At 42.5% G+C, this 24,643-nt stretch overlaps 1 protein-coding gene across 1 annotated transcript; it reads right to left on the bottom strand.

Moving 5' to 3' along the window:
• Positions 1–12,052: 12,052 nt before the first annotated feature.
• NPM1 (nucleophosmin 1) lies at positions 12,053–24,257 on the bottom strand (the record flags this gene model as incomplete). Its single annotated transcript, XM_026858555.1, has 10 exons — positions 12,053–12,410; positions 13,387–13,461; positions 15,966–16,067; positions 16,568–16,657; positions 18,182–18,236; positions 18,731–18,792; positions 19,338–19,441; positions 20,203–20,296; positions 21,104–21,223; positions 24,171–24,257. Coding segments are annotated over 10 exons (828 nt in total), but the record flags the coding sequence as incomplete, so codon positions are not given.
• Between the last annotated feature and the right edge of the window lie 386 nt (positions 24,258–24,643).

The following is a 24,643-nucleotide window of genomic DNA, read 5'->3' as shown; positions in this document are numbered from 1 at the left end:
TTTTTTTTTTTTTTTTTCCAGGTAAAGAAAAATATTCACACGCTGAGAGCGTGCGGTAACTCTTTCCCCGTCTCTGAAAGCTCGTTTATAGCAGACAAAACGCCAGGAACTGTTACCCTCCACGCATAGTCTAACTCTCCGAAGAGCGCCTAACATCAGTTAACACCTTATTAAGTGAGAACATAACCATAGCTCATAACTCCGAGCTTTCCAAATTCTCCACTCGAGTAACAGCGCACATCGGCGCAGCGCGCTGGGCCCTGCTGCTCCCACACCTGTGGGGAGCGAAGCGCTCTGCCTCCGTGTTCTCAGCCGCAAAGCAAGCAGCATCTTCAATCCCCGGAGTCCATCACCGGAGACCCTTCCGACACCAAATCACAGGGGTTTTAACCTACGGTTTCAGGCCCAAGAGGCACAGAAAATGTTAAGAAGTTTGAAAACAGTGACCAAAGCAAGTTCTTACAAAACCTCCAGCACTAACTCACGTATTAGATATATCTAAGGGACTTCACACTTCTGGTCTTACGGATCCACAAGTTAATAAAAAAAAAAAATCCAAACCACTGTCGATTATTGATACCACCATCACCAGTGGCACCACACAACCCCATCACAGTGGTCCCATGGCACCTTGCCACAGCTGAAGGCTGTTTCCAAGGATGGCCAAGACCATCAGAATCACTTTCCCGAGCCCTGTACATTGAACTCACCAAGATGCCCACACAGAAACAGTAGAAACAGAATCTGGGGACTCACACAATGAGAGCATTTAGCCTAGATGTGAAAATATTCAACATATTCCTAATCGTCACCAATGTTTCTTTTCCTTGAGGCAGTCCAGGTGTGGAGGAACCCAGCGTACCCCACCTTCTGCCACTGGGCACTGCTCAGTCACCCATGGGCACTGCACAGCGGGGAGTCAAGCCCAGCATTTCCATGGGCACCAGCCCATCACCCCGCTAAATCCAGTATCTGCCACCCAAGGAGACCCTGCACAACGCACACGGCAGTTCTGTAGACTGAAAGGAAGTAACTCCTCTCCAACACTTGCAGCTGCTCGTAGTCATCGGCAAGCATGAGCTTTGATTGCTCCTTCTCTGCTTTCTTGACCTCTGAAACTCAGAGCAACCAGAAAACTAATCTGAGCTGTCTCAGAAATAGCCCCAGGGCAGGAGTCGAGCCCTGATGGGTTTCTTTCACCCTCCTTAGAGTTTTTTTCCCTTTAACTCTTCTTTAGGCACAAATGCAAGCTGTAAAATCAGTCTTGTCATAAATCACATGCCGAGGGGGAAGATGGTAGAGGTTGGCCGTGGGAAGCCTTGCATGGCCTCTCCGCCCAAGGGAGAGCCTGAAAAGGCCAAGTCTCCCACAGACGGCCAGTGCGCCACAGACCACACCAGACCAAGGATGTCAGCCTCAGCTGAAATCAGATTTCTCCTGCTCCACCAACAGCCCATGTCACCTTTCTCTCTTCCCAACCCCAAAATTATCCTTGAGGAAGCAGGATCCATGCAGAAAACAAGTACTTGAAACTTGGTCTCCACCCTTGCCATGACAGTGCCAAGCTGCTGCACCGTTCCCATCAGACATCAGGTTCATCCTGCCAAGCCTCAAAGCTGAATCTTTCACACAGGTGACATTTTGTGCCAGCTGAAAGCATCGTGTTTTTCTCCTTCGACGAGTACAGAAAATTCAGCAACCGTAATACGGAAATCAGTATTTCTTGGTGAGGTTTTCAAATCCAAAGCATCCCACACATGACCTGCCCCCCTTTCCTATGTGAGCACAGCCTGGAGCACGCTGAGCGCATAAGCTGCTCTATGTCACCAACATGTGGGCTGGCCTCCAGGATCTCAGGGTCTTTAACTAGGACAATGTTTTACACTTGTACATCCCAGTGATGCAAATAGTATCTAAAGGGAAGTTCATGGTTCTCTACTGCGTGCCCTCAGAAGGCCAGTCCAATGTAGAAATGCCATTGGCAAGCGCTGAGGAAGAGATGGAAGTCCCTACAGTGGCCACAAGCACCCATCCCACCACTTCAGGGCTTTGCATCATGGCAGCCCCAACACCCACCTCTGAGAAAAGGCTCCTTAGACAGCAACCGATGGCGTTGTCCAATACCCAAGCCAGCCCAGGGCTGCTGCACCCAGACAGAAGCAACATGGCTATAAAAGTCATTTGTGAAGCTGCCGCTAATGTTTATAATTTCAGTTTCCCCAACAACAGGGAAAACCACAGCAGCTACAGCACCTCAGCGAGAACTGACAGGGCAACACCTGGGGGAGTTGTTTTAAAAAGGCTACATTGGATTTTTCTCTTTTTGATTATTAAAACATTTAATTTGCAATCACCCATGAGTTCTTTATTTAAATTAGATCCATGCTTTGCGCCTCGATAGCTGGACAAAACCCTTTAAAAACCCCAGTAGTTACTTGGAGAATACTACCAATATTAAGTGAATCTCAGGCTACCAGCCTTGACAAACACAGTTGAGCGCAGAAAACAGATTATGCAGCTCACATATATATGTGGCAAAATAGAAATACCACTTAGCTGCAAGTTGTTATGAAAATATGTGTGTATGTGCGTAGCAATAGGCCTATTGCTTCTCTGCTGAAGGCTGCTATTTGATCCGATTCCCAACATAAACCCAGCCAATGTCTACTGGGAAATGAACACTTTTATTTTAAGCTTTTATTTTCCATATGGCATACGTGGGGCGCGAAGGCCAGTGCAGCGTGCTCCTGCAAGCTTGGCGTTCATGATGTTTTATTAAGCCAGACGCAGGCCAGGTAGGGTCTCTGCACTGCAGGGCGTTCCCTGGGATCTCCCAGGGTTACTGCCTTTCACTCACCCATGCAAATGCCTGAATTAAGACTATGTCCTACAGTGCCTCGGTGGCTTATTGGATTAGTGACTGCTCTTCGGCAGCTCCAATCAAAGTCTGAGCAGCATGACCTTTTGCTTGTAGGGCTGTGAAGGTCCCCCCAGTGAAATGAGTTTCCCTTGCCCTGCTCCAGTGGTCCATATCACCCAACAAGCAGACATTTCACAGAGCATGAAACCCATTCAATGGGCCCAAGGACTTAGCAGCATGCTTGAGCAGGAAACCTTCCCACCCACGGGATGTCCCTTTGGAATGTGAATGAGAAGCCGGCAGCAAAGGCCAGCGCAGGATCTGGCCCCACTGCACCACCAGGGACCTTTCTCCTTTAGATCCAATATTTAAAGGAAAAAAAAAAAACCCAGACTGACATTTTACAAAGACCAAGCTCAGCTCTACATCCCAGCCTTGTGGCCCGCAAGCAAACCTGTGCACCGTTTGCTCCTGTCATCTTCTGCATCTAAAACCTTAGGTAATTTCAATATGTAGTTCTTACTGAAAATCAACTTGAAGAGCATTTTTATATTTTAAACCCTCAGTAAAAGGAAAGACAACTTTCAGAAGGGCTGTGGTACATATTCTGTCTTTATTCAGTTTACATACAAAAAGGCAACTTCATCCCAAGGTAAGAAGGGATTTTAGAAACATTTCTGCCACATAGCCTGGACAGGCAGGGAGGGAGAGGGTGCCATTTGACAGAAGAACGACCTCAAAACAACCCTAAACTAATACCCATGAGGACAGGACTTTAGCAGCATGTTGTTCAGCCACAACCTTGCAGAAGGAACATGAAGAGCAAACTGTCAGGACTCGGATTCAGCCAGCTACAAAGCGCCAGGCTAAAACTCTGATTTGAAGCACTGGAAGCACAACACAGGGAGACATATATGCATATATAACTTGCATGAAAATTCTGAAAGCAATTTTCAAGTCATCAGTGTGGTAGGTGGCAGCATGGCCAACAGCTCTGCTGGTACATATGGGCAAAGAGAGGGAAAGACCACACAAAAGGTTAACAAGCTAAGCTGCAATTTCTAAATGAAAATGCATCCCCTGAGACAGAGCCCTGCAAGCAACAGCACAGGAAAGGTGCTTAGAGCCGGGCAGGGCAGCCAGGAGCAGCAGACATGGACGGCTTTTTCACTTTCTGCAGCCCTCTTCACCCCTCACACTGCTAATGCACCCTGTGATGCTTCCCCCACCTTGTACAGGTAGCAGCCGAGAGCAGCAGCTCCGTACTCTTACGTCAGGATGGTTTGAACACAAGAACAGCATGTGATGATTTGGTGTTTAGCAATTTTGGTGCTCTGCATCCATGGTTGGTCGCCAGCACCTTGCTTCACCATGAGTTGTCAGACAGCAGCTGCGAGGCTGGAAAGCTGCTGGGTGCTGGTGCTCAGCCCCTGAAGCTCCCAGATTTCACTGCATACCAAAAGGCATAGGGAAGGCTCACTTATCAGTTAACTCCAGATGGAATTTAGGTTTTAGCACACTGAAGTTTCTCCCTGGACATAAACAAACCATGTGAGGGAAACAAAAGCAATCCAAACCATACGTCATCAGCTTTTACACTGGGATTTCACCAAGCCCCGAGACAGATTAAGAGCCAGGGAAATCAGCACAGACCCAATGTGTGTCTGCAATAGCTCTGCTGGTTGCCTGGACTTTGAAAATGCATGGAGGCATAGAAAATTAACTGAAACACCAAAGGCATAAATACAGTGAAAGCAGAAATGCTGAATTCCCACACCAAGCATCTGAAACACTAAATCAGAACATGCGTAACACAGCTTTCCTTTACTACACTAAAAAAAGAACCCAAAAAGAGTGCTTTTGCTGCCGAGTGCCTTATGTTCACCAAGTTTTTAGCTTGTGACTGTTGAGCAGTGCTTGATAAGCCCCACAAATCAGATGCCAACATAGAACACATGAACTATACCATGCCACGCCAGCCAGTGGGGATGGCACGGGGAACTAGAGACATTAAACCTGCAAATACAGAGGCATCAATCCCATGCAGTGACCCAGCACCTGGGTGGGTTAGGGTCTTAGTCAAGAGACCTGAATACTGGTACAACTGAGACCCAGATGTGGCACGACCCCATCTTTTTTAGCAAGATATGTTTGCTATTTAATAGTTGCTGGGAAGCCCAGCTGGAAAGAAGTGAAGGTCTCTATCTGCAGCCTGGACAAAGACGTGAGGAGTGACCTGAAGTCTCTTAATGGTGAGCAAGAGCTGGAGCCCTCCTTGCCCTGACCAGGGGAGGTCCTTTCTGATCACTCCCGCCTTCGAGAATGAAGACTGACAAAACACATAATACATACCAAATATAAACCAACAGGATAATGGAATGCTACAGATAACACAAATAATATGATATCAAGCATGGCAGCTTTCATTCTGCAGCATTAATAAGAGGGGCAACAAAGTGGGACAAGCTTTCTGTGGACTGGAAGGGGGCTGAGGCAGGGCAAAGCACCAAGTCCTGGGAGGACAGAGATGGCCAGGAAATCCCAAAAGCTGCCACAAGCCAGCCCAGTGCTGCAGACAGGCTGTCCCACCCCAGAGAGTGCAGGGATGCCCCCCCAAGAGCTTCTGTAGCCAGTGGCCCTTCCTGGACTACTGGGGAAGAGGCAAAAGCAGCACCTCTTCCAGCTCCAGACCATATGCACATCTCAGCCCCATGCAAAAGGATAACCCAGCATGCTACAATCCTTGCTGTGATGTGTGTGATCACTTTGTAAGAAAAAACAACAAAACCTCTTATTCAGCAGCCACAGTTTCAGGGTTTGCAAAGGTTTTTCTCCACAGAAACCCCAAATCCTGTGGAAGTTCAGGAGGTAACTGAAACCTCAGACTTCTCTGAAAGCTCCAGAATACTTGTTAAATAAATCTCAGTGCTTTATCAGTAGAGGAATGAAGAAAACAAAAGCACTGAAACTGATGGACATCTCAAGCTGAAGGAGAGACAAGTGGCCTAGTGCCATTCCCAGGGTAGCCCACATCCAGTGCATGTCCCCACCCTGGCCACCCCTGCCCTGGTATCCTGCCTGTCCTGCACAGGGAGGATGCTCATGGGCTTTCCTTGGTCCCACCACCCAGGAGCATCACAGCTCCTCTCTGAAAGCACATGGTAGCTGCTTTAATGCTTCCAAACAGAGGCAAGAAGAGACAAACCTCTGCAGACAACCATACACAAACCAGTGGGAAATTCCACTTTCCAGCCTTTTCACTGCATTAAATCCTAGTGCTTGGCTTCTTGGATTTATATCCCTCCATGGTTTCATTTTTCCCTAAAAAAAAAAAAATCACAAGCTGTTAAGCTTCAAAACTTAATATTTCCTTGACTCAGAGCTTTTCAGCTCAACAGCTCTTAAACATAAACCTCTTTGACTGAAGTCTCCTGAATTAAGCTGTCTCCAGCAAGTCACCATCTCAACCCCCATCTGCAGAGCCTCCTTCTCTCTGGAACAGCTGATCCCTCCCCACACCACCACCAGAGGCTCCTTCCCACTGTCCCTGGGATGCTCCAGGTGGTATCTCAGGCAGGACCTCACATGGAGGCTGTGTGACCACACATGTCCACACTGCTGGCACGTGCCACCCCTGGGGCAGTTCAGGGTTGATGCACAGATCAGGCACTGATAACTGGTGATGGCCTGGACCTCTCACTACCCCATGTCACTGTCCTCAGCCATGGAACAACTGAATAAGCAAAGTGGGCCTTGAGACAGACATAGGACAGCTCTTTCTGAAAACAACACTGAAAAATGTGTTTCTCCTGATCCTTCTGAAGAGGAGCCTGGCTTCAGAGCAAGAACTCAGAAAACACCACGGACAGGTGTGTCATCATCTTTACTGTTTCCACAAAAATATACCCAAACATGACTTTTTTTCTGGAAAATCAGTGTCACAGGTCAGAGAGACATCTCTGAAGGTCATTCTCCTGGTGCACCCACAAGCATCTTGCAGCCCTGCAAACAGGTAAGGCTGAAAGCTCTAGTTGGAGGTGCAGCAGCAGGACTGGGCTTTTTTCATCACCGTTCTTCACCACGACTGAAATGAGGGCACCAGTCTCTGCTGTGCTCTCAGACACACTGCCAAGCAACACAGAAGGGGAAAAAGATTCATACAGGAGCACCGGGTTTGCAACGGTATTCAAGCTTTATCTGGAGACTGAGAGTACAAGACTAACCAGAGAAGTCAGTGCTAACAGCAATGGGTAGAAAAAAATGGGTGAGGAAGTGATAAGGAACAGCAGTAAGACAGAGAGAAGCCTGAGGAGCAGCGACAGACCAAGTCAGTAAGAAGGCTGTGTTAAAGATCTAGAACTAGGAATGAGTCAGAAGGGACTATCCAGAACCATAAAGCTAGAGGGAACAAGCAGAAGTACTTCTACTTTCAGGTCCCAAAAAAGAAGGCAAGATCCCCCAAATCTTCCTGGTCCTCCTGTAGTCTCTGGAGACCACAAGGGCTGGGACCCTTCTTCAGTACAGTGATCCCATGACATGTTATTGCCCTTAGCTAGGAGGGGTGGGATCATTTAGTTAAAAAGCAATTTCCATGTGGGAAACTTGATGGAAATGCTTAAAAGTATGGGGAAAAAAAGCATTACAGGGCAGAGAAATATCCTAAAGGCTAGAGGTGGCCTTATTACTACATGGAAAGCTTTATCAGCTGTCCAGTGCCTCAGTGTCCACAAACATTCACATACAGGGAACAGTTAAAGCAGCAGGTGCTATGGGAAGCAACAGTGGGATGATATATATACTCTCACTGCCTCAATAGAGCACGATCTGTGTCACGGGAAGTCTCTCAGCAAGGACACTCTTGGGAGAACATCACAATTACAAGCTTTGAGAAAAACATAAAGAGTAATGAGAAAGAAGTTACAGGAATCAGGCATGGATAAAGGTGGCTATAGCAGTGAAATGCCAAGTACATCGACAAGCTACAATTTGCCTTCAACTCTCCCTGCAGTTATTTTTCATAAAAATTCAATTAAAAAACCTCAGGCTTAACTTGAAAACAGCTTCAAAAATTTATATCCTCGTCCAAGAGGAACTCATTTTATCTTAAATACCAAGTAAGTCAACAGAATTGGACTGGGCTCAGCAGGCTTATGGCTCCAACAGTTAGTTGAAGGGATCTTGAGTAAGACTATAGGACCTTCAGTCCTTCAGTTTTAAACTGTTTCTAGTACCAGTGTAAACTAAACATGAGATCTAAGATGAACCACATCAATTCTGGTTTGAGTGGACTAATTATGTTCCCTCCTTTTGCCATTTACTATTCAATTATGCTGATTTCCATTTCCTTGGCTGGACAAGCCTCTGGGCAGCACATCACTGCTCACATGGACACCTCTGGAAGTGGCAGGCACTGTTAGAGGTCCCCTGCTGTGCAACCTACTGAGGGTCTCTTTCCTGTTCTCTTTTGACCCTCAACCCCCTTTTTCCTCTTGATTCACTGCCCTTTCTCATCCTTTTCTCCCACAATCCTTTTCCTATAAAGGCTCTTCTGGCTTGCTTAGGGTGAGCTGATAGAAAGAGGTGGGAGAAGAAAGTTTCTGAAGTAAGGAGCAAAGTCATCATCACCACACAACTGACTTCAGGCCATGCATGCATAGTTAGAGTCCAGTAGCCTCCATGGAACCCTTACATCATCTTAATTAACATTTCACATATTTATTTGGTTCAAATAAGGTATGTCTTAAAATCTGCTTACATAACAGACAACCCAGCCAGCCACTGAAGATCTGATCCAACACAACATGCAGAATTGCTCCTCGAAGTGTACTGTAGATAAACACCCAGCAAGTAGAGAGCAGGAGATTCCCTCTGCTGCCTGCAAAAGGAAGGACAAGCCAGCCCTTCCAGGCACACCTCGAAGTCCTGCACCACTTCTCCTGTGCTTGATCACACAAGATCAGCTCTCCTCATTCAGATTACAAGAGCCAGGACTCAGACAAAGCAACCGTTAATAAATACCAGATCACAAAACCTCCAAACGTCATTCAACGCAACCAACTGTGCTTCCTGCTGCTTGCCAGGACCTAGTGCCCATTAGACAAGGCCAGGGAATAAAGGCGCTCCATCTAACACTTAGCTCCAAACCACTCAATTCATTTACAGCTTTTTCTATGACATTTTGTAGGTAGGATGCAGTCTTTCACCCCCCTTTAGGAAAATGGGATGAGGAATAAGGATCTGTGTGCTTGTTCCACAGGAAAAGAGGAAAGGAAAAGTTGGGAGAGTTTGGCTGCGCGTCAGTAATGGCACATTGGAAGGAGACAGAACATAGCTTGGGGTAGCTGGGTAAGATTTCTAGAGGAGAGGACAGAGAGCATGTTCCAGCATGAACTTAAGCCCCTGAGGGACTGTCTGGGTGGCAAGAAGCCCAGAACCACCACCCATGCTGGCCCTGTTTTCCATTACCTCAGCCCACACACACTCCCTTCCACCCTCCTGCCAGCCATGCTCAAGTTCTTCCTCTCCAAAGGCTGCAACAATTGCTGAGCACAGGCAAAATAAGAGCTCCATACTCACCATAGTGCTTGGGGTCTGAAACACCATTTTGGCAAGCTAGTTTGATTCACAGGAGCAAACAGAACCCTGAGACAGACCTAAGGTGACCACAAGCACCTTTTCTTGAACACCCCAAAGACGACAACACAGACCAAGACCTCCTGAAGCTGGAAAAGGCAGTTTTACTGCAGGACAGTATCCTTCTATTTCACTTCCTCTGAAGCCCAACGTCCAGAAACACCAGACAAAACAGATATCCATATGGAGCAGCTGTATCTGCAGCCAACACTGTGCAGCAGAGCAGCATCTCCACACCCCGCATGGTCCCGCACACCCGTTCAGCCTCCCCCTTGTCCTGTGCAGGGGATCACCACCACCTACCTCTTTGCTGCAAGGAATCAAGTGCTTCTGGGAGGAAACTAAGCATGGAGAAAGGTAGGAGCACAAGGCAAGGCAGCAGGGGGAGAAATTCATGTAGAAACAAGAGGCCAATGGACAACTGCCTGGAGAGGCCTTTTACCATGCTGTAAAGGGAAGTTGTTTTCCCCATGGTAAAGAAAGCCTGGATTTTCACTGATGCACTGGATGACAGACCCCAATGCTGTCCAATAAACCGTTCCCTAGGACCAGGACCACACAGGCTTATAGCCCTCAACACAGCTATCAAACTCTACAGCTTTGTTGCAATCATGCCATTATTACCACGGTAATAACATGTTTCAATTCTACAGAAAGTCAGGACCAGTACTTCAATAACCCACATCTGGTATTTGGTATCTTCTCAACAGGTATTTTCACATTTGAGCTTAAACTAATTTTTTTTTAATTCAACCTTTGAGGCTCTGTTCAAAGAAGTCAAGAACTGGCAGCTGCATGTGAATATCCTAGAATATCTGACAGCACAGCCCAGCAGCCCCACAAATCACTGAATGGCCAGTCCCAACAGAGCCAAGCACTCTGAGTCAAGACTGGCAGGAAGGGGCGAGGCCTGTTCCTGGGAGGGATGGGGCAGACAACCCCACAGCCAGGAGCAGGGCAGACTGACCACTGACCACTTTCCACAGCAGAATGTAAAACTGGCAGAAAACAGAGCAAGCAAGCTAACCCAGGCCAAGTAAAGTTATCATTTTTATGCCATGATGCAGATGCCTCAAAGATGCCTCATGATGCTTAATGGCAGCCTGACAAAGATTTGACTTACATTACTATACCTTGGCTTCAGCACAGGAATAAGTTTTCCTCTACAGCGGCCTATACAGGCTCCATCTCCCCCTTGCAACCCTTATGCCGAGTGTGGCTGCACCCCAAAGACCTGCTTTAGTCAGTGAACTATAGACAGGCAACACCCCAGCTTTTCTTAAAAGTTTAATACTCGGAATATTTTATTGGCTGGATAGCCTCTTACTGAAATTACTGTACAATTTTCACTTGTTTCAGCCAAAATTGAGGGCAATTTGCTTAAATAAGCTTGACTGTGCCATTAGCTCTATTTCACCAGGGAAATTTGCTCTCACTTGTGCATATGACATCATCTGTTGACATAACCCCACCAAAACAGGCATTTCAAACCCTTACTCTCTGCCATTTCACATGCTGTAATTATACTCAAGCTTAAACGAATCTTTGACACTAGACTTGCACTGTGTTTCACTGCTCCACCATGCACTTTGCTTGGCTTTGTTTTTCCAAGAAATACTTGCTTTTGGAAACTTGCATTGGTTTCCACCATGCCCAGAAACAAAACTACAGAAATTGAAGTTTTTATAATAGCAAACCTTAAAAGTATTTCCAGTGACAATTTTACAAACCAAATTATACATTCTGTTTCTAGAACAACTTGGAAAAAAATAACACCCAGTAAAGAGACCCCAATTAGTGCTCAATTAGCACAACCCAGCAAGATTTTACCGTATCTTGGAGGCAACTGCTCTAAGATCCCAACTGTGCAAGTCCTTCAAGTGGGAAAAAAACCTACCTGCTAAAGCCTGCTTTAATGCCTTTCTGTTCTCAAATAAGATATTTCTGCTGTGCAAAACAGAAGCCAGTTGCATTAACTCTCACACATAGCAAGGATCAAATCAAAGTTTTATAGGAACCATACAACTGCTTAAATGTTTTCTTATTAAGTATTCTTTCCATCTTCATACCATTACTGCAGTTACTACACATAGACATAGCATTCAAGCATTTGAAGTGATTCTGCCCCTCAGAGGAACAGCAAAGCCAGCAATTCCCAAATCAAAAGTATTACATTTTACAAGTGGAGACACAAGCCCTACAAACTCAGTTGTTAAGAGAGAAACCATAAACCAAAGAGCAATGAAGCAGGTCAGAAACTGAGATGCAGGAAAGGCTGTTTTAGGCAATTATATAATTAGTGGTCACTTGCAGACAAGAATAAAGCCCTGCTTACCACTTAAGTCTTCTCACCAATCATCTGCTCAGTAGCTGTAAAGCTCATGGAATTGGAGTTGTTTTTTAAAGTTGACAACATAAGTGAGACTATCCAATGTGTACTTGGTAAAGAGAAGTAGCTAAAACACTTCACAGTAGTTCCCCTATGAGAACTTCTAAGCCCTGTTATCTTCTTCATTCAGTACGCAGACTACCCCAACCCATAAAAAAAAGAAACGATAGTACTTTATTAAAATACTAAATTTTATTTTTTTTCCACGTACATTTAGTCTCCCCACCATTTCCATTTGTCTGACCACCACCACCACCATGCCTTATCAAAACATTCCATACATACTTAAAAGTGAAGCTGAGGGTGGAGTCCCGTCTTTACAAACTAAACAGGCATTTTGGACAACACATTCTTGGCAAGGTAATCTGGATGACATTTATCAGACACAGTAGGGAAAGCTCTTTCAGCATTTGTAAAAAGGACAGCCAAATAATGGTTACAGAAATAAGACTGCAGATTTTAATGAACTGTTTAAACTGTTTTCTTTTCTTACAGAGTCTGTCTCCACTGCCAGAGAGCTTGAATGACCTGGAAGTGTACACAAAAAGTTAGAAACTGAAATCCATTCTTCTAATTATTTTTAGTTTACTATCTACACTTACTCCACAAAATATTGACATCAAATTACAACAAAAAATGCATTCCTTTCAGAGAAAATCAAGTTGAAAGCAAGACATTAGGGTCCATCTGTTATAAGACTGTTATTCACTTTAGGTCACAATAGTAAGAATTCAGTGAAGGTAAGTGAGAGGATGGGTGTGGACCAGCTAGGCAAATATTGGCTGAACTCTGCCTACCCTGGCTCATGTCAGACCAACTCCAGTAGCTGAGGCTAACTGCTTTTAAACATTCTTTCAAGAACCTATCAATTTGTCTATCAGACAAGTTTACTCTGAACCACTGAGGGAAGTAGGAAAGCATAAGGAATTTTGTCATTGGAAGAAAGTTTTAACTCACAGGAATTTTGATAGGGAAATCTAAGACGCATTTTAGCCCAGTATATGTTGAGTAATAACTAATTCAGAAAGTTGCTTCCTGATACCACCTTTTGGCTTGCCCTCTTACAAGAGTTCAGTTGACTTTGGGAGAAAATGTAGCAAGAAAACCATAATCTCAATCACAAAACAGTTCCCCCTCCCAGACACCCTCCCCAACAAAAGGCTGAACAGCAGACAGGCCTAGGTGGCCAAATTCAGCAGCAAGGAAAACCACAGCTCATTTCCTTAGCCAATATGGTGCCAAAAGGAAAATTCTGTGGGTTTAGTAAGCAAGAGATAATTTACCAACCATATAAAAGCTGGAAAAATGTAATAAAATATTAGCTTTCCCATCTTAGCCAACTAAACCCTTAAAACCATTCCCATTTATTTAATTTGAAGTATTGTTCGTGGTTTGTAACCCTTTGAAACAGTCCAAAGATTGTAAAGATTAAGAAGTGGAAAAGAATCCTTAAGTCAGGTTATAAAAGTTTTTGGACTTATCAAGTTCCAATAAATTCAGTTACCTTCTGGTCCTCCGTCCTGAAGCAATTCTTAACATAGTTGGCAAATTTGGGTTCCAGCTTAGGAAGGGAAGAACCCTATTTTGAAAAAAGCAAGCTTTAGTGTATGCAGGTCATCTAATGCTTCCAATAAGTAACTTATGAAGCTTAAACCCTTTGCAATGCAGATTGAATTTTACTGAACTCACCTTGCAACATCCCAAACCAATCTGCTTTTAAACCATTTTTAAAAGTTCACTCAACTACAGTACCCAGGTATTTCTCACAGGAGTGCCTACACACTAAAACAGGTGTACAAGCATCTTTGCTTATGCTCAGAAACATAACAGCAATCATTCACCACTTGAATAACCTTGTTTGTAGTCAACATTCATATGCTATTCAGAAAAACTAATTCCGTATTTACAGATTCTTACTACAGCATGCAACTTGAGACATTACTGTCCTTCACAGGTACATTTTTTGACTTCAGCTCACTAAAGCAAAAAATTTATGTCCCACACCTCCTTTAAGGTTCATTCTAATACATTAGTTCTACGAATTTGGAACTGTTCCAAAGACATTTGCTTGTATCTCAAAATGTCTTTGTACATACTCAAATGTACAAAGCAGATTCAGTAATAATTCACAGATCTAGATTTATCTTCACATCTTTTCCTATCTTCAGGCAAAAATAATACAGCACACAATTTTAAGAAACACCGATTTACTTTCATAGGCCCCATGAGTAATTTTCCCCATTTTTCAGGTACATCAGTTGAAATACTCAGCCAATTATGCAAGTACACTTAGCTGCTACGCAGCACACTGCAGAAGACAGCAATTTTATGTTCAAAGTAAACAAAGCTACATTAGTAATATCTGAAACTGCAACCAAGAAGCTTGGATTTGGACAGTGTCCTACCTCTGGATTCTGTTAAGTACTAACGTTTTCCTGATAGCTTGTAGATATTACTTATTAATTTAATAGTGTTTTTTTAAAGCTGCTAACTTGCTGGCTATCAGCTAGAAATGCTATTGTATATGGCAGTGCACAAGCCTTTTGCCTTACTAAGGTATGTTCTCAAACCAGCTTGGAAAACATTCAATTAAGCTGCCTGCTATAGCTTCTACATGTTTGTGCTTACACAGCATTTCCCAGTAAAAACACTCTTCAGCAACAGCAAGTATATTCTAAAGCTACTTGCCAGTCATCTGGTCTGCATGCTTCCCTCCATAGAGACATCTGCCTATTGCAAGCAGCTCAGCCACTTCTGCTTACACTGCAGAAATAACACTAATCGAGGCTCCTCTGAGTCATGCAAAAAACCACCCTAGCATCCACTAGATCCAAGAGGTTAGTCTGACCTAGCAGAATGATACCATCCATCACTGTCAGGTTCACAATTTAGGGAGATGCATTTCAATCCTGATCACAATCACAATTGCTCACTCTACATCCACTCTACACAATAACATTTTTTGTCTTATTATGCATTCCTGGGACAGAACTACCTCAAAACATTAAGAATCTTAAGCAGGAGACAATCCTAATTCTTTAGATGATTTGATTGTCACTGTAAGGGGGAAGAAGTTTCTTTCATCAGACCAAACTGAAAAAAAAAATCCAAAACCAGAATTCTTCATCAATCAAAAATAAAATCAGTCAAATAAGTCTCCAATAAAGAATCTGTTTTAGTCACAAATGAGCATACAATCTATAAGCACACTCCTGAGCTAGTGAAGTAAAACCAGGACTTGTATAGTCTAGATGTCAGGTCCTGCAGTACTGCTGTGTAACTCAACTGCACTCCTAGCTAACTCACCGGTTTCCAAACTTGGCTAAGGGGGGAAGTAATGCTATTACCTGCTATACTTTTACCCAACCAGCTACATCCAAAATGTCATTTTCTTTTTTATACTTATATAGCAGCTAACAATACTCACATGCATAAGCATGAAGTGCTAGTCAAGAGTTGATAACCAGAAACCGAGTCACTGCCCTGTGACCTTCAAAAAGATGAAACATCCATTGAGGGGAGACTCCCATTAACCCCAGCACTCCAGTTCAGAAAGCAAATGCTTTCAGGTCTCCATTGATTCATTAATGCATATCACAATCACTTGTCTCCCCCTTCTGGAAGTCATAAAGCTCTACAAGCATCTGGGTATCCAAGCTAGAGACTGCTCTAGGACCACCCTACTCCAAGCATGTAAAGAACTCTCCTTTACTCTAGTTGCCCAAAATAAGATGTGTACACTAGTTAAGACACCTTCAGAATAAATACCACCCAAGGTTTGCTGCTTTGTTTTTTGCTGTTTTGTTGTGTGATGGTTTTTTCGGGCTTTTTTTTCAAATTTTAACTGAGATAGCTCACTAAGAAATACCAAGTTAATAATCACTACTTGAAGAATACAAAGACAAGGAGTTTCTCATGAGTAGAGGCTTTTTGCCCGGAGTAAATTTTCATTCCTGAGCTTCTGTATCAATATACACTGATAACAGCACAGCGACATGCAAGCATTTCTTAAAAACATAAAATTCTTCTCATCTGTGGGCATGTAAAAATAAGGCTAAGAAACCCAAGTTTACAAAAACTCACCTTATCTACAGATGCTTGCATTTTTGCTTTAATCTCCTCTAATGACAGAGGGACTTTTGGTGTTTTTGGAGTTAGAGATTTATCCTTCTTGGAATCTGGAGTCTGAAAATAATTCATTTCATTAGCAACTTGCACATAAAGCTACTTAGTACACAAGATAAAGTTTTCTAAAAACAATAATGTGAAAACCTAAGAATTTATATGGAATAGAAGAACTAGCTATCACATAGATAGTTCAGATAGTTTTAAAGTCACAGAAGTTAAATTTGTGCTTTCAACACATTCTTCAGGAAAAGAATGATATTTAAGTTTGGAATTACTACTGTACTCATCCTCGTACAAACTGCACAAAAAAAAGATTTGTATTTTAAACCATGGAATCACCAATACTCAAAAGGGATAGAATGTCTGATTTTCAATCTTGGCTGTTGTAGGTATATAAATCACTGAAGTTTCACAGGGCAACATGAAGCAATGAACAAACAGTATCTCCAGCATGCTTCATATTCAAAAACCTAACTTAATGGTTAGTACATTATTTAGAGTTACCTTTAGGCAAGAAAACTAGCTTCCACTCTAGAATAAACATTTGTTTTACTCACTTTTGATTTAGATGCTGGTGTGGACGGCTTAGAGTCTTTTCCATTTTGCTTTGCTTTCTGCATGTTTTTTCCTGAAGCCTCACGGACAGGCTGAAAAGAAAGCACTTAAGTTCATTTGCCATGAAAAACTGCTAGTAAATGTTAAGCTTGTTAATATAATACTCAAGACTTAGTGACAAATACGTACTATTTAACATCAAACAAAAAGCATTTTCATTGTCCATGCAACATCATCAGCGTCCGTTATTGGAAGCAAAAGGCATGTATGCTACCGGAACTCAAATTAATAACTGCCAGTGCAGCACAATGTGTAACATAACCAAGATCAAGTTTTGCTACACATGGGACCTCCACTACATTTTCCTTATATTATTACAGCTGTCCTTATAAATTGCCATGCAGACTTTTGGGGACAGACATTGCCTAAGACTAATTCTAGATGGCACTGTAATTCCAAGATCTGACTCAGTGCTACTTGTTTTTTGTAACACATCCATTACCTCATTTGGCATTTCATACATAAGTATCATCTGAGATGTGCGTGGGCAATGCCACATGAATATTGAAGATTTGAATTCCTACATTCCTTCATAAATCAAGGGATCATTTCATTCAGCCACCCTAGATTTAATTAGAAGGCAGGAAGTCTGCCATTCAGATTGTCTTTACCAGGCCTTAAACTACTGTGCACTATCACCCATAGAAATTCATTAGGACAGAGCTGCACATAGTAAAGTTGTTTCTAAACACCAGGTATGAACATACAAGTTCAAGCCAAAGTACACAAGTTTCAAAAAACACTACCTTCTACCTCAGCAGTCGCCAAGCTGTCTTACAGTTCATTTTACCACCAGATGGCACTCAAGGGCTGATGTAATTTCACATTCAAGCACTTGGCTGCCTGAAATGAACCTTTTCCAACAGGCTCACACATTTAGATCCTTCTTTTATTGAAAATTAGGTTGCTAAAAAGACCCTTTTCACAGCATGCAGAACTGAAATGGCAAAGCACAACCCACATCTTTGAGCAGGATTGTTTTGGGGCTCAACAACCCTACATAAAATCATACCAATTTGACAACTGCACATGTGTATATGCATGCTGCTGAAAACCCAGCCACTCCTCTCTGCAGCAAAATAAAACATGGATTGGATATGCATTCATACTGAAGTGAATGTCCCACTACAATTACTTTACACAAAGCTAACCCAAAAGCATCTCATTCACACATTCCAAACTGTTGTGCTTAAGCTCATTAAAGTACTATCTGCCCAGTTACTATCATGCCTTGTATTGATATCTAGTCCATTACAAAACAGAACACTGCACAAAGAGGACACTTCAGTTAGCTTCTGCATTACAATAGAGTTCAAACCTAACCATTTAGGCAAACACAGCTTTCCCTCCTCCCTTCTGCTTTAGGGGTCTTCATATGAATCTTCAAAGATGACTCAATTGGGACTGTTAAGTGTCATAACTTACTCCCCGTCTGAATAAGCTTAGCTGCAAATATTAAGCCCATCTGGTGTTATCACTCAATTCCTTTCAAGTTCCTTAAACACTTCACAGGCAAAGGGGGTCACAATGTGTGTGTGTGTATATATGCCACTTACTTTCTTCATTGGTGTTTTCATTTCTTCCTCATCATCCTCTAAGTCATCCTCATCACTACAATTAGAAAGTTAAGTCACTGTAACTCAAGATTCATACTCAGAGCTTTAACCACATTACAAATCAGTCTTCAACCTCCCTCCCAATAAAACATTTTACTCATGAAGGAAGCAAGTAATCTTCCCAAATCTATCCTATATCTTGTTCTAACATATGGCAAGGTGTCAGGCCAAACACTCCACTTACTGCAGTTAAGTGCATTCCCTTCTGCTTTAATACTGACTGAAAACATGTATCTTAGGACTTCCATGACTAAAGAAATTTAAGTTCATTGAAAGTTAATGAATTACATGAGACTACGTTTTATAACCCAGTATGAAATATTTGAGTAACACTATTTCAGATTGCATTGTGGAGATAAACGAGGTAATTCTGCTTTTTTTTTGTAGCCAAGATAGAGTAGCTTGCTCATTTATCAATCAGTTGTCACATAATTTGTATTCTGAAAGTTAACCCTGTATTTCAAAACACATTCTCAAAACAATACATACTCATCGTCATCATCCTCATCTTCATCATCCTCCTCATCATCTTCTGCTAGTTTTGCCTTTTTCTATAAAAAGATCATGCTAAGTGTCAATACCATTTTATCTTGAAAAAACAACAACCTTGATCTGAAACAATTTGAGGCATAATTACAAAACTATTTTCCATCAATTTAGCTAAAACCCAACATGTTACAGCTGCCAAGTCAAAAGCTATTGACAAATTTACAGCACATTGAGCATTCAAATCCTTCCTTCTACACTACAGTGCTTCAGTCAGCATTTCAACTTTTGCAGTACACTGATGTTTACACTAGAATCTGGACACACTCAAGTTACTGCAGCAGGCAAAACTTCCAGATAGAAGCAGCTTTCATATTAGCCCCTCCAGCAAAGCTTTGGAAACTATCTGTACTTAACTACACTTTTGTAATTTAATACTTGTCCAGATCCAAATACAAAATAATCCTTCCCCACAGATATCCATAAAGCACATACTAAATCACAGCAAGCCATCTAACTGCTTACTCCTAGAGGCATCGTAATACCAAACAAAAAGAAAATTCTACAGACAAGCTGACTGAAGGGACATATATATACACACACAACACACCTGTGGTGTTTTAGCTCCTCCTCCACTTGCTGGTCTTTTTACTGAAGTGTTCACAACTTTTGTATCATCTTCCTCATCATCTGATTCTGGTTCTTCCTCTAATGCTGGTAAAATGATGGCAATATGTAAAAAAACCCACTTCATTTAACAATTAAAGCAAGAATGCTAGTAAGAACCAAACAGAAGAGTATCACCCACAACCAGACAGGGTCTTACTGAGGTGTTGAATTGATAGAAGCTTCTTCCTACTAGCGATCTAACCACTGAGATCAGAAATTTTCTGATGGCTGCAGCCAATGCTACACTGAAATCCAAAATGGGTTAATAACCATCCATACACTGCCTGTAGCATTCCTCACAGAAAAGTAGCCACACAAAGTTAAGAATAAAATTTGTTCCCTTTCTAGGGAGACATATTTAAGAGAACTTCTAGAAAGAAAGGTTAGTTTCTAAGACAATTCTACAATAGAGGATAGTCCTAGCTTAGTTTCTAGTGCAAACTCAGAACTATTTAATGGGCACTCTTCTCATACTCCCAACTGGTAAGCAGAAAGCTCACAGCTTTTTTGATGTGATACACTAACACAGGGAAACTAACACCCCTTTTTAAGAAGAGAAATCAGAACTCAAATTGCAAGGCTTACACATGCCTCATCCATACATAACAAGAGGCAAGAAAAGGTATGCAAGCATTTCTCTGAACTCCTCTGTCCTACAAGTTATCTCATGCCTCAGAGCAGTGAATTAAAGATTCACAGGGTCAGCATTAGAGAAAGTACTGCTTGAGATACCAGAAATGTCACTCAAATTCTGTTGGTGCTGACAGGTACCAAGATCACAGGTTAGTAACCATAGCAACACATACCTACAAGATGTTGACCACTGACGTAAACAGGCCCTGAACCACATTTCAACCTCAAGACCACTGGTGGTGTGATCTCAAAGCCACCTAAAGAAACCTAAGGAAAAATGCATTGTTACTTATTCACAACATTGAAGGCAAAGTGTGCTTAACAGACAATCCATTCAAATAAAACCAACAGTACAAACATCTGTAGACTCCAATGCTAATAGCTACTCCCGGTTTCCACGTGACAGAATATTCCAGAAGTGTTTAGTCAAATCAGGGTCAATAAGCCATAACAGGGTTTACTACATTCTCATTGCTTGTCATAATTAAAGCACACTTGTCAAAGCCAGACCAATCCACATTTGTTTCTACTCATCTTGGCAGCAATGCCAACTTGAACATTATCCATCACACCTGCCACCAGTATTGTGTAGTTCCACTCGTACATCATCGGCAACGCTGGTTCAAGTTACATTCCAGATGGCAGGAATGACAAGTAGGGTGCCCTTAAATCAAGAAAGGGTAGCAGTCATCTTTAGAATCTCTTAAGAGCTTGGGAACTGCAGAAAAACTTAATCTTTCTCACCCCAGGTTCAAAGAAAGCAACACAGGATATAGATGCATCTGTTTACAAATGTGTAATTTGTATACAGAGAGATGACATGTGTAATTACTATCATCTCAAAAAAATGCATTATTTGAACAAAAGTCTGTAATCTCCAGCTGATCAGAGTTAAGTCTACAGGCACAAGAAAAATATTCATATTTAGCTTGTAGTTACTACACATGGCAAAACTGACACTTGTCTGAACCCACTGACCACTGTGCACTCACTAAAATTCAGTCAACCAAAACCTCTTCTGACTTGTCTTTTTCACCCGAGACCTAACAGATTTTTCCAAGCTCCTGGACTTACCGTAGGCTGCACTGACATTTTCAGAGATGCCAGTACTACTTTAACAGGGTTGCCTTCATAGTCCAGTGCTTCTGCTTCTACAATGTGTAATTCATCTTTGGCTCCAGCCCCTAAAGTAACCTGTGAAGTAAAGAACAGTGCACATCCTCACAATCTGTCCAAATATTCTCAATTATTTTAAACTCCATTCACTGTGCTGCATAAGTTTGCATTTTCTGACTGCTAATGATTCAGCTGCACGCCTTCCCAAGCCAATATCCTCTTTCCCCATAACACTGGCAGTTGCAAGCCATGTGTTTTGATGAGTGGCAAGTAGACCTTTGCTACTGGATTACTGCATTCAAACAGGTCAGTGACAAGTCCAGTCAGCACTGAAGCCCACCCAAGGGAACTACAGACACATGCCTAGAGGAAGGGAAACAACTGCTACCACTACTGCAGCATCACTGCCTTTATCCTTCCCCTTCCAAACATGTTTCATCTGCCAACTGCTTCACTTTATCATACTACACACTTTTTACTGGATATTCAGTGGGGAGTTAAGCTGTCTTAACTGCCCACTTCAGTAAGGTCATTTATGCATATGCCTTCTGCATTGATTCACGAAGGACTAAGAGCTGCTGTCCCAGAGCATTTCAAAACTCAAGTGCCTGGATTCCTTACACTGAGTACAAGTCCAGCACTTTCCTAAGATTCAAAAATCATAGCTGTAGGGAGGCAAATGAGCAACAGACATGGGAGAGGCCTGAAATTCCAGTTCTCCAAACTCTGACATCCGAGTCACAATTACATGCAAGAGATGCAAAAACCAAATATCCCTTTAAGTACCAGTTATTCCAGAGACAAGTGAACAAGGCTGTTTCCTTTCTGAAAGCCCATGAAAAGAAAGCTTTCCACCCTCCATGGAAGATATAGTTGTCAACACTCCAGGGAGAGGCATATACAACTTAAGTTTCCATTCTCCAAGAGCTGTGTTTTAGACAGGCTATAATGATCCAGACTAGATGTATCAGCCTGAAGGCTGAGAAATAGGATATAGGATTCACTACTCCTGGCAAGTTTTGTTACTGTAAATTTAAAGAGGTGAAACTGCTGTTCTGATCTCACCTCTCAAATGGGCTGGCAACAACACATTAGTCTGTGACTGGAAGACTCCCCACCAGGAAAAGAGTTTAAGAGCATGCCCTCCACCCCCAGTTACTCCTGTCATTTGCACCAGTTCAAGCAATACTATGGTACTTACAATTTATTTACCGAATGTCTGGCAAGTGTCCATTCACAGGCTTTAATTTCTGCACTGAAGGCATGCCCACTGGCAATAAATAGGTAATGAAGCAGTGATCATCCCTCTTTATGTTCTCAGCTATCGTAAGACATCTATAGAAACCGTCATGCCACTTTACATGCATCAATCCTCCTCCCCTGTTCACGTTTATCCTTTTTTTCTTACCACCTCTTCCTGTACCTCATACCCAAGTCCATCAACACATCTGTATCTGAACTGACACGTGTCAACCCTTACACATCTAGTCTTTTATCAGGTGCACAGATCACTCATGGACTATTTGCTACCTTCCTGCTTTATCTTCCATCAACTCCTTCCTCTGCCTGACAAGCCATTTTCTGTTTGTTTGTAGCTATGTCCAAGATCTTCCAAGCCTCTTAGACATTTCCAGTTTGTTATTTGTAACTTTCAACACCCACTTCTCCTGTATGTCATTCTTTGTCTTTAAAGAGACACATTACTGAATTAGACATTTTTTCCCTAAAAAATAAGTACTGGTATGCATCCATCTGCTTCAAGCCCCATGAAAAGGCACAGCAACGGAAGAGATGTTATAAACAATTTTTCAAAAACAGGCTGTTTGGATAAAGCCATACAGCTCACTAGCTTCATCTGCATGACAAACACTCAGATACAAGAACTAGCCACATGAACTTGTCCTATACATACTTTACTGTTATATTCTTCCCTCAAAAGATATTATGATTAAGAACAAACTAGTCACTGTCAAGTCCAGGCTGTAATTTTCATAAAATGCAAGGACTGAAGACACATGATTCACAAAACCATAATTGCCTGTATTAAAATGTCAGTATCACCAAATTAGTTTGGAGAGCACTATGATGCAAGTCTCTCTAGTAAGCAATTCCACTGTAGGAAGTAATCCACAATTTTAAGACTCTCTTGTGTCCAGGTATCTCTTTGTATTTAAAACACAGTAATAAATCCTAGAAGCAGAGAGATGCTACAACTCTCAAATTCCTTGCATGTCAAGTTGGAGCATATTACCTTTCTGCTAACCAAAAGGAACAGGCTCAGGCCAGAACAAAGGCCTTGAAGTATTATGTCTTGCTTGTGTGGCAATAGAAAGATCTCAGGACACATCTAAGAACTCCCAGTGTACATATACTGGTTTCCAGGAGTAACCTGCTCAGTGAGGAGTCTGTTAGACAAGTTATCTGAAAGATAGGAGTTTCCCAGTTCCATCCTCAGAGGGGGTCACACCAAGGACAATAAATCAAAACAAAACTAAATCTAAATGAGGGGTGGAAGGTTTATTAGCTGCTTGTGGAAAAAAGCACTGGAATTATGTTCAGGAATATATGGAAAAGCTCTTAAAAAAAATTTCTGGTAAAGTCTACTAAACTGTGCCCATGTAGGATTCTCATACATCCATCCTCAGCCTGTCCTCCTGTACCATCTCAACTACTGCACTAGAGATGTCAAGAGTGCATATTCTGACCTTTAATTCGGTTTACTATACGTTTATTACCCTACTGTGAATTCGTTTTTAAACTTTCCCAGCCTTGCGTTGCTTGTTGTAAACAACAAAACATCAGTGAATATTTTAAAACTTTTTTAAATAAAAGAAATATTTAAAAAGACATGGCACGATCCACTACCAGTAAGAGTTTATCATTTAATATAAAACCGCTAACAAGTAAAAAAAAAGCTTAAGGACATTAATGTACACGGTAAAACACTCACTTCTCACAACATCGCATACCACTAATTAAGTATAAAAAGTTAAAACATGCAACTTTAAAATCAAGCGATACTTGCCGTTCTCAAAGACAACTGATGCTCGTTTTCTTCATCATCTACTTTGAACTGATACTCCTTATCTGCTTTAAGCTCGCAGCCTGTGAAAAGACCATTTCATTATAAGCGCAGTTTTATTCAGACGCGGGTTATTTGCTAACTCCCCATTATTTTAAAACTTGTTGCTTCAAGGCTCTGCACTTGCACAGAAAAGCAAGGGCCTTCCCGGCCACAAGAACAGAAACACGTGGGGTGGGGAAAATCCCAGGCGAGCCCGCGGCCTACTACCGACCACGCAGGTGCCAGCGTGGTCCTTCCAAGCCCATCGGTTTTAAGAGCATCCGCGTCCGACGCCCTCCGCGCTGCCCGAGGATACGCCATCTCCCGGGACGCCCAATGGCGGTGGCGGGGCCGGCGGCAAGCAAGGGGCTAAGCGCGGCCCCGCCGCCCCCCCACGTGCTCCGCCTCCCGCCGCGCTGCCATGTGCTCGGCGG

The sequence above is a fragment of the Athene cunicularia genome, assembly GCF_003259725.1.
Source record: "Athene cunicularia isolate RWA chromosome 13 unlocalized genomic scaffold, athCun1 chr13_part1, whole genome shotgun sequence".
Classification (NCBI taxonomy): Eukaryota; Metazoa; Chordata; class Aves; order Strigiformes; family Strigidae; genus Athene; species Athene cunicularia.
This window is presented reverse-complemented; position numbering and strand designations above follow the sequence as displayed.